Below are 14187 nucleotides of genomic sequence, written 5' to 3' on the forward strand. Positions count from 1 at the left end.
ATGATTTACTCTGTGTTGCAGAATGATAAAGGCAAAAAACCCCTAAGGATATTTTGGTAATTTTCCAGGTTTTGGCAAGATTTTCCTTTTAGGTAAAAGTAGGAGTATTCAGAATTTATTCTATCTGTCCTCCTCCTTGGTCCTTCCTCCATCATTTGCAGAAGGCAAGACAGCCAGGATTTACAGAAAAATAAAATTTTAACAGAGGAAAAATCACATTGTTTAAGAAAAAAAGATAGTAGAATTATGCTAATATTGTCTGTTTCTGTCAGAGAGGGTTTTGTCCCCCTGTTTTTGTTTACAGGTTTGGAGGCAGAGCAAGGATGTCAGTTTTTTTAATGTTTAGACTTTGCTGAGAACTGTATGTGCAAAGAAAGAACTGGCTCGTTATTGACCATGAGGTAGAACTATGTATGGTTTTCTTTGCAAGATGAAAAGGGTGCTTGTCAGTAACTCCAGCCAGGCAGGTATGAAGAGTAGACAAATAATATTAGATGCAGGATGTGAAGAGTAGTGTTTGTTGACAGCCATATATTTGTCCTGAGATGCTCTCACAAAGAGGCCAGGATACTGGAGCTTGTCTGTGAACATTTCAAATAACAGAGGAATGAAAGCAAAGACATGAAAAACAAGAAGTGGAATTCATTAATGAGTCTTGAAGTCTTTGAGACACAGAGGCAGATGGGTCTGTCTTAGATTATGTCTTAGATTAGATGCTTAAATTATTATGATAATATGACAATTGTCTCTCTTTCCAGCTCTTAAAATACAGTGCAGTTCAAGTGCATACCAGCTCTTGGAGCAGATTGGAGGCTATGTGTTAGTATGCCGAGGGAATTTACAAGTCAAGGTGTGTATGCAACATTTAAACTCAGCTTTTCAGAGAGGAGAGTGTGAAAGTACTCTGGAGTCCCTCAGTTTTAACCCATGCAGTCCTCTATGTCTCAGAGTCCTTGGGTTAGTCTATTTCCTGTCCCTGAAGAGAGCAGTCTCGAATTTTAAACCGGGACAAATTCCATGGGCTTGCTCATGGGACAACCCTGATAATTCAGAGAAGAAGGGCTTAGCCAAACTTGGAACTACTGTGTGGCATGTCACTTTGTCATAACTGCTTGAAATCAAAAAAGGTCATTCAGAGACATCAGAAATCATCATAAGAGTTCCATAAGAGGACTAACATGCTTCTGGGCCCAGTTTTGGATGGGACTTTGTTTTAATCAATAGTGCTTCTGCTATCTTTTAAGGAAAAGTTTTATGCCTCAGTTGTCCTGTATGTAAAATGGCTGACAGGCACATCAGTCTCCTTTTGGAACTAGCTTTGAGTTGTAATAAGAAGGTTATTAAACAAATTATGGGTAGTATTTTAACCCTGTGACTCATTTTCTTCCTTAGGGGAAAGGAGACATGGTAACATACTGGCTTGAAGGTAAGAAAGCCTCTGCCACCCAGAAGGCAGTCACCAGCACTTCTGCCACTCTTCAAGACCCCAAAAGAGCTTCATTTAGTTTGATACCAGGTGTCCTTCCCAGTGATCCTCTCTCAAGTCCTCCTTACTAGCCACTCACCAACTCCAGCATCCATCCTGCTTTCAGTCTGTTAGGTCATCCTCCTAAATTAGAAAGTAAGAAAAGACATACTATGCCCCTTTGGCCTTGGGGATGTATTAGCTCAGACTTTATTCACAGGTATCTCTCCCACCAGTAGCAGGAAAAATACAAAAAAGCAAAAACTCACCTTCAGCAATGATACATCAGATTGGCACACCAGCTACTAGGGCAGAAGGTAGCTCCCCGTGTTACTTGTAGATTTGGTTTTGCTGGGTAGTGCCCTGCCAGCAGCCTCCACCACTTCAAAACCAGGTGCCTGGATTTTCCAGCCTGTGAGCTGCTCCCACAGGAAAGAAGGAGACAGTGTAGTGTTGCTATTTAGTGGTATGATAAACCTTGTGGGTGTGATTGGTTTTGTTCTGTGAAAAGGAAAAAAATGAGTTGTGTATTGTGTTAAAAAGCAAGGCCCACTGAAAGAGGAGGATGAAGCAGTGCAATCATAGTTGATATAAACTGAAATGAGAATCTGTGCTCCTGCTTCCATTTCATCTCCATTGTCTGGAGCACTGAAAGAAGAATTAAGAAGAAAATCCAGGGTATTTCCGTAGAGTCAACTCTTAGTGATACCTGCCATCTTGGTACAAAGGTTGAAAATCTTGGAAAAGAAATGAAAGACATTGCATGCTGTTGTTAAACAGAAGAGAGTCCCTTACAGCTGCTCTTGTCTTTAGTAGCTCTGGGATTTCTCTGAAAAACTGCTCTTAATGTTAGCTTATATTATGGAATTGCTCTGACTAAAGTGGCGGTGAACCTACTATTGCTGGCTAGCTGTCTGACTGTGAAATCAGCCAGCCCTCTGAGTCACTGTGTAATTTAGGATACAGTTTAGAAAATGTCATTCCTGAGCAAGCATTTCCTGTAAAGAGAGACCCATCACTACAAGTGGAGTTATCTGTTGTCAAGTATGGTTCTGTAAGCATTGCTGGTGTTGATTTTCTTTAAAGACAAAGCATATCTACAGTGAACCCTATTTATACTTCTTAGGGTTTTATTTATGGCAATAAATTACCTTTCAGAGCTAATATATTTTGAAGAGTTTAGCCAGTTCCTGTTGAACTGCTTAACAAACAGTCTAACAGGATTAGACATGTGAAATAGAGGAAGGAAGGATACCAAAAGTCACAGCAGTTCCACCATAATGTGAAGTGGACTGGCCAAAGCTAACTGGAAGGAGGTGAAAAGGAAGGACATAGCACCATTTACTCCTTATTCTGCTCCCTTACTTTCCAGTCTGTCCCCAGTCCTAGGTACAATACAAAACCACACACGTAGATGCATTTTTTCTGGTATAAATTTGTGTAGCTGAAACAAGCAGCTGCCTAGTTGTCCACATTCCCAATGTAGCTAGCATACTTTCAATGCTGAATATTTGCTGTGTGATAGTAATAGGAGAGTCACACTACAGTGCTTCTTCAGCTTCTGTGGGAAGTAAATGCAGTGGTAATGTTAGATTTCTCAGAGATGCGTAATAGAGGTAGAAAGCTAAATCCTTGTGAATTATGGAAGTCTTATTTGAAATACACAAAAAAATACAGAACATTGTCTCTCAGAAGTCTGTGGGAATATTGTCACTTGAATGGGACCAGAATCTTAGCGAGGGACATACACATAGAGATCCCAAAACAGAGTCCAGCCAAATTTTTAGAAATTGAAATTTTTAATGGTTTCACATTTTTTCTATACTTAAAAGATCCTTTTCTCTATTTTTTTTAAATTTGATATTAAACATGGTACAGTACAGTTACCTTATTTGTAATCTTAACAAAATAAATCTTTCAGTTATCCAGAGGCCAGATATGTCCTTTAATACAACCATTTCCTTTATCCAAATGCTACTTAGATGTTGTGAAACTCTCTGCTCTATTATAATGCTGCATGATTTATAATATAGTTTTATATTATCCTTTTAATGAGTTAGCATTTTTTACATTTTTATTAGAAAGGTGCCTATCATAGGGTCTTTTATCAAATGTGAATGTGAAAGCATGTGCTTTGTTATATGTTCATCTGTAGCAGTACTTTAGTTGTAACTGGTCTGCTTTATTTTAGTATCGTTTTCAGAATTAAAAGCTTTAAAATGAGTGTCTTCTGAGTTTAAAGTCTTCTAAATATAAATGAGTGATGAGTGACCATTAACAAGCTTGTTGGATTGGCAGCCTTCACCACTGACATGTCCTTGGGTAGTATTCAAATTCTGCTGGAGATAGTAGAGAGACTCTTGCTGACTTCAGGAGGCTTAGAGTCTGGTGGCTATCCACAAAAGAGGTCCAGCTTGAAGAACAGCAGTGGCAGCCTACCTCTCTTTTTTGTTTTTATCTCTTGATCCTCTCCTCAAACACACCATCTCCAGAATGAGAACTGGATTATTGTCTAAGGACTGTTGAATTTGTGATATGTCTCCTAAGACTTCAAGCAGTAGTCCTTATTAGTGTCAGTTTGTCTGATGACTGTGATAATATGAATGTTCTTCCTCCACAAGATAGAAGTATGGGGTAATGAACATTATAGATGCAAACAGAAGTGTCCTCAGTCAACTGGCAAGTATTTAAGATTTATCTCAGGCATTTTGACAAATGTCAATGGCTACAGCCTTATTTCATTGTCAATGACTGAAGCAATAGGCAAGTTTCAGCAACATGAGCTCTATTTGGTTACCCAAATTTTTTCTAGAAGTTAGACACAATGCAGCAATCGTCAGAGATTGTATAACACAGCAAATTCAGCAAAGGTGGCTGCAGCATAAAGCCTGTGAGATGTGCTTTGCTTTTACCTCTTGGGGATGGCATAGCTGCAGAGATAATTTTTTTCTGTATTGTGGCCACACAGGCATACATACATGTAATAATGTATCCATAGAATATATACAATACAGAGATAATTATATATTATTATATATGTAAAACATGTCTGGCTATAAATATAACTGTATAAGGAGAGGTTTGTGCAAATCAATACCCGGTGTAAGGACACAAAACTGTTGACATTTGTTGCCTCAGGCTTGAACTCTGCAAGCATCAGTTTTTGAATGCACCCAGGGAACACAGAGTGCTGCTGTGCACAGAACTTCATATACAAGGGCAGGTGGTCTTTATAGTACCTGCAAACCAAAACGCTGTCCCTTTAGACCACTCTAAATCTATATCCTTGTGTGAGGCAGCACTTGTGACTGATACTGCAAATTCAGATCTGCAGAGTCCTGTTATAGCTCCTGGTATCTCTTGCTGTCCAGGAAATGTAGCAAGGAAGTTTGCTGTGGCTAACACTGTTGCTGCTGACTAAAGTCCTGATGGCCTTGGCAATGCGGAAAAGCATTTACCAGCTGGTAAAGCTGAAGTATGATAACCAACCAGCATGGTGCTCATCCGTGAGGTACTTTAAATCCACAGAGATTCACATCCCAGATGTGCAGTTAGTCAGCTCATCTAGCAAGTATTCTTTTCTAAAATGGCACTCTATACAGATAAATATGTGATGTATTCCTCCTTTCATAGAAGATTATATCCCTACCAGAAAATGGGAAAGCTAATAACAGAGCTGAAGAACTGAAGATGATATGTACTTTATAGATCATGTCAGTTCTTCACTCAGTGGCCATTCATTGTTTATTGTCATGCTAAACAATGCAGAGGATACTAATACTATATTCATGATGTGATTCTATGGAAAGATTGTGCATTTTGTTTATTGTTTATTGTATCTCCATCTACATACAGGTGAGGATGCATGCAGGTACATTAAATAAATCACACAACGCAAAAACTGACTTATGAAAGTCTTTAATTAGATCAACAAACCTTCACTATATTGTTTCAGTTTGAACATTGAGAAACAGATTGAATAACCACAATATTTTAAAAAATCCCAACAAGTAAAAAAAAAAATTGGTTAATGTATTTCCAGGTGTAAAACTTCCCAGATTTTATTCAAACCATTGGCATTGGAAAAAGACTGTGTTTTGCCACCAAAAAGTTAGTATTTATCCCCTAGATTAGGTAGCAAACATCTTTTGTTTAGCTTGTTATTGAAGTGTGCAGAGGGTCTCCAGTTCCATGGTTCTTTTTGTGTAAACAGAAAAGTTATCTGCTTCCTCCTACAGGTAATTAGTCAAATGAGAAAAATGAGTGTATTTAAGGAAAAGTGGGACAAAGTCAGGTGTTCTTTGCAAACAGTGCAAGGGCATAGTATGAGTGTTGAGCCTGACTGTGCAGTCAGAAGATGCAGGGTTTCTTGAAGATCTATGTCTGAAGAAGAGATTGGTATGAGGTTTCCCAGAATGTAGAACATCTCTCTCTCCCACCCCACTCAGATCCCCAAAAGTTGTTAATAGCCCTTCCATCTGAATTGACCTCAATAGTAAAAGTCTTTGGTTTTTTAAGAGTGTCTTTCTGGGGCTGTCCTTTCAGACCAGTAAAAAAGACAAAGCTATGCAAGATTATTCTGATTGTTCTACAGCTGGCTACCATCTGCTTTTCAGCTAATAAGTACTCTGTCCTCCTAATTCCTGTCTGAATTTTCCCATACTTCACACCAGTCAGTGTAAAACATTGGGTTGTACATTATTACATTCTAAATTGGAATTCAAAGATAAAATCATTTGCAATCCAATGTTCTCTCCAAAGAAAATAGGGGAAAATTCCCTTTCCTCCTAATTTAAAATTTGCTAAAATGCACTTTCTAATGTAGAGATATAAACCAACCAGTTTGAAATGTGAGTGTGTTTTGTAGAATTTGTTTGCATGGGACCCCTAATGACTGAAACCTTCCAATGAGCATGTATGAGTCTACATGATGCTATTTATTGTCCCATAGTATACTAACCATGGTCCTCAGGTTAAGACAGGGAACAAAGCTACCTCATCTTCTGTATTTGTACCTCACCTTCATACTGCACTAGGTCTTAAGTGCATTTGTCCCTTTTAGAACTAACTTCTAGTGCCAGATTTAACAGTTATCATACAGCAATAAGTTTGACCTTGAAGCCCCACATGATTTTTTTATATTATGACTTTGTGAATTTTGCCTTGGATTTCAATGGCAGCAGAGTAGGTGCTTCCTAGTCAGTGAATGCCAAATACAAAGCTACTGTAGTAGCATCCTTATGTTCATAAGTGCACATAATTGCTAATGATTCACTGCATTTCATAGTAAAATACAGTGCTGTGCAAATAAGTGTTTTGATGAGATCCGGGTTGCTGGCATCAGATCCCTACTACATGCCAATTTTTTCTGTAGCTCTTGCATCCTTCTTCCAGGCAGAAAAACACTCTGTCCCTACCTGAGGAGCCTGTTCAGGGTAAGCTACCAAAAAGAAGCTGCACATATGGAAGAATGCACTAAACATATTGCCTATGCAACTAGAATATAACACAGTTAATCCAACAAAGTAATGAAATACTGTCTGTGAACCCTTTTTGGCCCCTTTTGCTTTCATGAGTGATATTTCTTTTTCTGTTCTTGCCTCACTGGAACAAAGTATGGAGCCAGATTTTCAAAGTATTTAACCCTTTTCCACTCCCTGAGTAATGAAACTGTAGGTTGAAAAAGTACCAGTACTGAATCTATCAGAATTGACCAAGGTTTCAAGGGTTTTACCAATGTTTTGGGGAAATGCTTTGCATTCAGCAAAGCACTGGAAATTTTCAGGTTGCAATAGGTAACAGAGCCAGGATTTCAGAGTCAGGATGTAACATTGGTTACAATGAAACAGTCCTGGGACATTTAAACTCTGTGTATCTTGTTGGAAGAACCCTTTGTCCTTGAACAGCCACAATGGAGTTCTTAGAAAAATTGTCTTCTCCTAAAGGATGGAAGGAATATAAAACTGCAACAATAGGCTTGAGGCAGAAAATTTGGCTGAGGTCTCAGAAAGACAGAGGGGTCCTCTGAGCAGATCTCAAATTAATATGTCACTGTGCTTATGCCTTCTGTGACCTGCTCTTGCAAACAAATGTGTACTGTAAACACACCTATGCATAGTGCAGTGTTTTTAAGTAACAACATTAAGCATAACCATTTCTGCATGCATCTGACAATAGGATAGTCAGGGGTAATCCATGCAACTGTTCTGAACAGAAAATAGACCGTGATTTAAAAAGCAATGATAGCTGGATCTCCTTGCCTGGTAAAGACAAGGTCTGGAATTCCTCCACTGGCAGGACTGTTATATTAAAGGTAATGCTCACTGATGAAAGTTTGCCGGAGAGGATTAAAAGTGAATTCTAGATCTACTCTCTGTGTTGTTTCTGAAGACCAGACATAAAAGGGCCAGTAGTACCAGAGAAGTAACAAATCTGCTGACAGTCGTCCCAGTAGGGATTGCATGTTCAGACTGTCTGCAGTGTTGAAATGGGCTCAGCATGAGCAGCTCTGCAGCTGATGCCCCATGCTGTGTTGTAAGAATGTGTCAAGAAAACTCCTCTAGTCTACATATTAGGAAACTCCTCTGCAATGTTTAATATGATCGATACTAGAAACTTGCACAGAAACCTTTCAAGACTCGGAAAATCCCCATGTCAGAACTGCATTCTCTAGCAGTACGGCTTTACAGGCAATGTGTTGAGATTCAGGTTTCTGAGTGCAGATTGTGCTCTGCATATAAATATATCAGTCCCTAAATGCTCATAAAAGTCAGGCTGGAAGTGCCTTTGAGACCTGACAGTTACCCATCTCTAACCCATCACTGCAGCACCTTTAGTGTGAAAGGTATTACACAGAGATGCAAAATTCCAGGCCTGTGCTGCAAGAACTGACAATTTAGTTGGATGTCTCAACACAACAGCTTACATAGAATGGTTGATATAGGGTCAGATTCTACCACCCGGGTCAAGAGCAGGAGCCCATTCTGCAGTCTGGTATGTACCAGGAGAAATGCTGAGAGGGGGTCATAGTGGCTGTTACTCTGCTAATTACAACATAATAAACAGTAACTGGAGCCAGGACTGTGGAGCGGTTGGATCAGATGTGGAGGAACTGCCTGTGGAAGAGCACCACATTTCTGCAGAATGCAGATCAAGAACACAATACTGATCCCAAGGGTCACACACCCTGAGCACACTCACCTCCCCCTCCTTCCATTCCAGGCAGAAAGGACCAGCTATTGTTCAGTGCCCCGGGAGAACAAACTGCACACTGATTAAAACTCCAAATTTTCTGTTAAACTCTTTGCAATGATCAGCTTGTATGGCTGTAAAACTGCTATTTGTGGCAACAGGAATTTAAACAAAGAAACACAAAATTGTCCTGTGACGATTGATCTGTGTATTTTTTCTTAAAAGAAGGTAAACTCCACCATAGCACTATGACAAATGCTATTCTAAAAATAAATTTTATATATCTTAGGAATCTTCTGTGAATGTCCAAATCAGTGGTTTTCTTCAAACGCTAATATATGCCCTGCCGCCCATACTGTAGGACCAAACAATATGTGGCAATTGAATTCAATGAGACCAGGTGCTAAACCCACAAACAGAGCTGCTCTACAACCACATGTGTTGTTTGGAGGATAGCATTGAGGACAGGAGTAGCATTTTTACCCAGAGGTGTTTTAAATGTAGCAAGGAGAGAAGCTTTCATCTCTGGATCATGGCTTGGAATCACATCCTAAGCTGTGGCGTCCTGAAATCAAATTCAGAGCCAAGTCTAGAAGCTGCCTCTGAAAAGCAATGTGATTATTCCTGCTTGTTCCAAGATCAGCACTGGTCCTACAAGTTCTAGTGACCATCAGAAGAGACCACATGAGCTGAATGAAAATAAAGCCCCAGTAATTCTCAGGCCTGGGCATGGTACCTGCATAAAAAGCTTGAAGCTGCTGTCATGCTGTTTTTGGTCAAATAAGCAGTAGGTTTCTACTGGTAAAACTACAGTGTATGAAAAATCTCACTTTATCTAAAAAAAAACACCAAACCACCACACAAAAAATTTTCATTTTTAAGTGGACAAATTCTTATTTTTAAAATGTCCAAAATAATCCATTTCCATTTCATTCTCTGCTTAACTAGCAGAAAAGAAAGGAAAAATCACAGAGAAAGAGATTTCAGGGGCAGCACTAATATATTTATTTAACTTCAAATTCCCACATGTTCAATAAAAAACTTCAGTGGATTATGGTGGATTAGCCTAGAAATATTGCTTAACTTGTATTTTGTTATGAAATCTTACCTCGGCTAAATGAACGGAGAAAGGCATTGACTGTAAATATCACATTTTAAACATACATTTTCTATATATCTTCCTATATTGTGGGAAATTTTCACACCCATTAAACTTGCTTTCATACAAAAATTCTCTTGTTTTTACACTAAGAATGGAATAAAGCAGGACTCAGATCTGCATGGCTGTATCTCAGGTTATATATTTACCATTCTAGTTGTCGCTAGAGTTTGCTGTCTTGCCTTGTAAAACCCCATATAACTTTTGTCAGGGAACATCTAATCCTACACAAAATGGAAAAACTTGACCTCTTCTTATATATATTTGCAGAGCTGTACAAATCTAGGTTCTCAGTGGGCTGATGCTTTGCTCTCTTATGCAAGGCAAGCGATTGCTCACAACCCCAGCAAAGGCAGCATGCAGCTACCTGGTAGCCTGTTCTCTCATGGTGGGTCTGATCTTCAGGGATGCTGAACACCCACGGGCACACGCCGAGTCCCTCACCTGCTTCCTTCGGGAACAGAAAGCGATGAAAGACCCTATTTCTCATCATGTTCATTAGCAGTATTTTAGCTGTTGGCTTCAGAGGTCCTGAAATAAGACTGCCCAGTGCTATCAAAGAACTACTCTGTACGTTGCAGAATGTCTTGGAGTGACTAAGCCTGCAGGACACTACCTGCCTGACAACAACAGAGTGCTTTTATGTGGAAGTGGGAGTTGAACATGTCAGGGAGAGGGTCTGTGTTTGTGGAATTCCTTTACTCAGTGGATAAAACTTGGGCTGTACTGAGTATAAGTTTATTTACTCGCACAGTTCTTTCGCTGCATGCCAGAGCAGCAAAGTTCCCTGTAACCACCTATCAAGAGGCTTTACGTGACTCAAATTAGCTAGTTTTTTTTTTTTTTATTTATCCTAATAGCATCCTGATAGACTGGCCAAAGTGTTAAAGTATTTTTTGGTCTGAAAGAAACCGAACTATCTTCTGTACAAAATTCTATTTCCTCCTTCAGGAAACCTCTTCAGAAACTGGTTGTTCGTAACGATTTGACGTAGGTTTCCAAACAAACAAACTAGCAGATGCATGAAGTTTCCATTCACTTTCCAAACAGTTCCACGGGCAGTGAAAAATGGCTCATTTCAGTGGAAAATCCCTTGCCACTTTCTCCACATCTCAGGTTGCTACAAAAGAAAGGCTGTTTTTCTTCTTTCCTACCCCAGTAATTCAAAACATTCATCTGGTACAACTCATGGTTGACAAAAACCAGCTATGTAAGAACAGTTATTAAGACTTCCGTCACAGAGGAACTTTTTGGAGTTGTGAGAGTTTAGTTATAGGAACTGGGACTTTGAGAGACGCTAGTAAATTACTCCATGTTTTAATAACCATTACTCTAAGACCTCAACCCTTAGAGCAGCTGCTTAGCATGCACATCGTATTATACCACATCTCTGTTACCTACACAGTACAGGTCAGATAAGATTTTTACACACAGCATGGAACATGCAATTTAGTGTTGGACAGAATAGCCGGGATTTGTGTTTCTGTATCTAAGCTGCAGGCTTAGATTTTGAATGGTTAATCCTCATTACTCGCTTCATATTTCTCTTGCCATGTATCCATAAGCTGTGAACAAAAACATCCGTCAGCCAGGTCCTCTGTTCCCTCCTCCCCCCAGCAAGGCATGTCTTTGAGACCCTTGAGTGGACTGTAACCATTCATCACCCATAGAGAAACATCTGGCATTTTAGAAAAGGCACATGAAAATGACATTTTCGGAAGAGTCAGGTCCAGCTCTGAACACAACCCATAGAAGTCTATTCCCTAAGTGACTTTAGAGGTACTGAAATGTATTTTTAAGACCCGAGTCCACTGACATCTGCTCTGAGTCCCTGCAAGGACTGTGTCATGATCATGTAGTAATCTACTTGTCAAGTATGCCTATAAAATCCAAAAGCATTAGAAACATTCCAGTGAACTTGATACCAGTGGGGAATGAAGATAAAACCTGTACCTTGCATGCTATTGATGATGGATTAGCTTTTGAAAAGTCCCCTAAGCCTATCTGGCTCCTAGGAGATTTTCAGAAGAGCCCAGAGGGTCAGCACATCAATTCCTTGAAACAGAGGAAAATAAAATCCTTCCAGGAAAAAGAAGGAAGAGAGACAAATCACTTCTACACTCCCTAACATCAGCCAGCTATTGGAGTGCATGCTGACATTTCTCAAGCCCTCCAAAAATTAAATGACACTATTGCTAACTCCCATTCAGCCATAGACCACCACATTCTTTCCTGGAGACAGCTCCAAGAGTTTTGATTCAGCTCTGGATCTCAGCTGACAGCCACTGCTGCCCTCCCTGCCGGTGTGTCTACAGGACTGGGTGCAATAGGCAGCAGGAAAATAAAAGGGAATGAAAAGGAGGAAATAAAATAAAAGTGTAATTTCTTTTTTCCCAAAATGAAGAATTGAGTTCTTTAACCTTTAAGCATGCTTGTTTACTTACAGAAAGAGTATTTCAGGCACAAAAGGTTTGAGTATCAGTCACATTCCGGGTTAAATTGTAATAGTATCAGGATTGTCCCATGCAGTGCAGTCAGCTATATTATCCCCTATGAAGAAGTTGAAGTTGTAGTTTTTGTATACATACATATATATATAAAGTATGCATCTTTCACACTATGGTCTCCTGGTCTGAGTTGACTCCAGTAGGGTTTATGTAACAACAGTATCTGTCATAAGGGCTGTTCTCCTTGTAAGAGCAGACAATGATACTGTCTTTAGGAGCAACAAACATGTTGTCTTCAACGTCTGGGCAAGCAATGCTGTCCCTGGTGGGAGAAGAGCTCTTCTTCTCCAAGGCACTGTACGTGGAGCCATCTCCCACGAACACATTCCCCGGCATCTCTGGGTAACAGGTCTCCAGGTATCTCAGCATCTCCTCCTGCTCCACCTTTCTGATGAGGCTCTTGCACTCTCCCATGGTGGTGGTGGTGGTGGTGCAGATGGACACAGAGTCCTCGCCCCGCAGCACTCTCCTGTCCTGGTATGCTTTCCTGGCCAGCTCGTCGCAGCTGCCCTTGCCAGACTCCAGGTCCGAGGGGGTCCTCAGCAGCTCCGTGACGTCCCGCTCCGTGACTTGCTTGCAGCATGGACACTTGTTCTTGGGCCATTTGGTGCAGCCGTCGGTCTTTCTGGTGAGGGCAATGGCGGCGATGCCTGGCAGGCAGATGGCCGGCCCGATGGCCAGCAGCGGGATGTCCCCCAGGGTCTCTCCCTTGATGCCGGACACGGTGAACATGAAGCCGAACACCAGGAAGACGCTGACGAGAGCCACCACCAGACCCGTCCGGGGGTTGATGTCGTCGGGTCTCATGGTCCGCACCATCCTGCCGGCGCGCAAGGGACCACTTCCCTTCACCGAGGCGGCCCCTCGGGGCAGGGGCTGGATGCTCCCCGGCAAGTGGCTGAAGTTTCCCGGACGGTGAAGCGCGGAGGCCCCCGACGGCCGGCACCGCTCGCCTTCCCCTCGGCGGAGCCGCAGCCGGAGGGCGGGACGAGGACGGGAACGGGGACGGGGACGCGGACGCGGACGCGGACGAGGACGAGGACGAGGACGCGGACGAGGACGAGGGCGGAGACGGGACGGGGACGGGGACAGGCAGGCACCGGTCCGGGCCGGCGGGCGGGAGCCGTCCTGCCTCCTCCCTCTCCGAGCCGCTCTGAGCCGCGCTCCGCCGACCGCTCCGCTAAGGCGGGAGCGGCCCCCCCGCCGGCAGCCCCGCCGCGTCCTCCCACGCGTGACGGCGGGCACGCGTGGGCGCGGCCGTGCAGCCGTGGGCACGGGGCTGGGGGACGGGGGACGGGGGACGGGGTGGGGGGGACGGGGCTCAAGCCCAGCAAAAGGGCCGGGGGGCAAGGGGGGAAGGGGCACGGAAGAGGGACCCAGGCGGTTTCTAGCAGCCGGCGGACGGGGAGCAAGCGGCCGCCAGGGACACCTGCCCTCCTCCCTCCTCCTCCCTCCCTCCCTCCCTCCTTCCTCCTCCTCCTCCTCCTCCTCCTCCTCCTCCTCCTCCTCCTCGCCCAGCCCCGCCGGAGCCCCGCAGCAGCCGTGAGTACGTGCACCGCCCACGGGTGCCGCGGCGCGGGGGGCTGCGGGCTCGGGGGTGGGGTGGGGAGGCTCGGGAGGTTCCCCCCACCCGATGGCCAGCCACCGCGGCGTCGCTGGCGGCTGCCGCCACGCCGGGCAGCCTTCCCCTCCCGGGCGGAGGGGACCCGGTCTGGGAAGCCGGCGCCGGACCCCACCGACGGGCGTCCTTCCCCGGGGTGCACCGGCCCCCGCTTCGGAAAGGCGGGACAGCGCTCCCTCTGCGCGGCACACCGCCCCCGCCCCCGTTCCCAAAGCCCCTGCCTTTGCGGGGCTGGGATTTGCGG

At 43.2% G+C, this 14187-nt stretch overlaps 2 protein-coding genes across 2 annotated transcripts in view; one reads left to right on the top strand and one right to left on the bottom strand.

Annotated features, from left to right (window-relative positions):
• LOC126035799 (atrial natriuretic peptide receptor 1-like) overlaps positions 1 to 1557 on the top strand; it is a 40277-nt gene extending 38720 nt beyond the window's left edge. Inside the window, exons 23-24 of the mRNA XM_049794744.1 lie at positions 759 to 850; positions 1393 to 1557. Of these exons, the coding sequence (XP_049650701.1) occupies positions 759 to 850; positions 1393 to 1557 (257 nt within the window). The remainder of the gene's footprint in view (positions 1 to 758; positions 851 to 1392) is intronic.
• Positions 1558 to 11926: 10369 nt separating this feature from the next.
• On the bottom strand, positions 11927 to 13378 carry TMEM215 (transmembrane protein 215). Its single transcript, XM_049794919.1, has one exon. The coding sequence runs from the start codon at positions 13139 to 13141 to the stop codon at positions 12428 to 12430; it is 714 nt and encodes a 237-aa protein (XP_049650876.1). The 5' UTR covers positions 13142 to 13378; the 3' UTR covers positions 11927 to 12427.
• Between the last annotated feature and the right edge of the window lie 809 nt (positions 13379 to 14187).

This window comes from Accipiter gentilis, chromosome Z (genome assembly GCF_929443795.1).
Source record: "Accipiter gentilis chromosome Z, bAccGen1.1, whole genome shotgun sequence".
Lineage (NCBI taxonomy): Eukaryota > Metazoa > Chordata > Aves > Accipitriformes > Accipitridae > Astur > Astur gentilis.

Coding starts and splice junctions, on each gene's coding strand:
- TMEM215 (XM_049794919.1), bottom strand. CDS start 13,141: ATGGTGCGGACCATGAGACCCGACGACATCAACCCCCGGACGGGTCTG.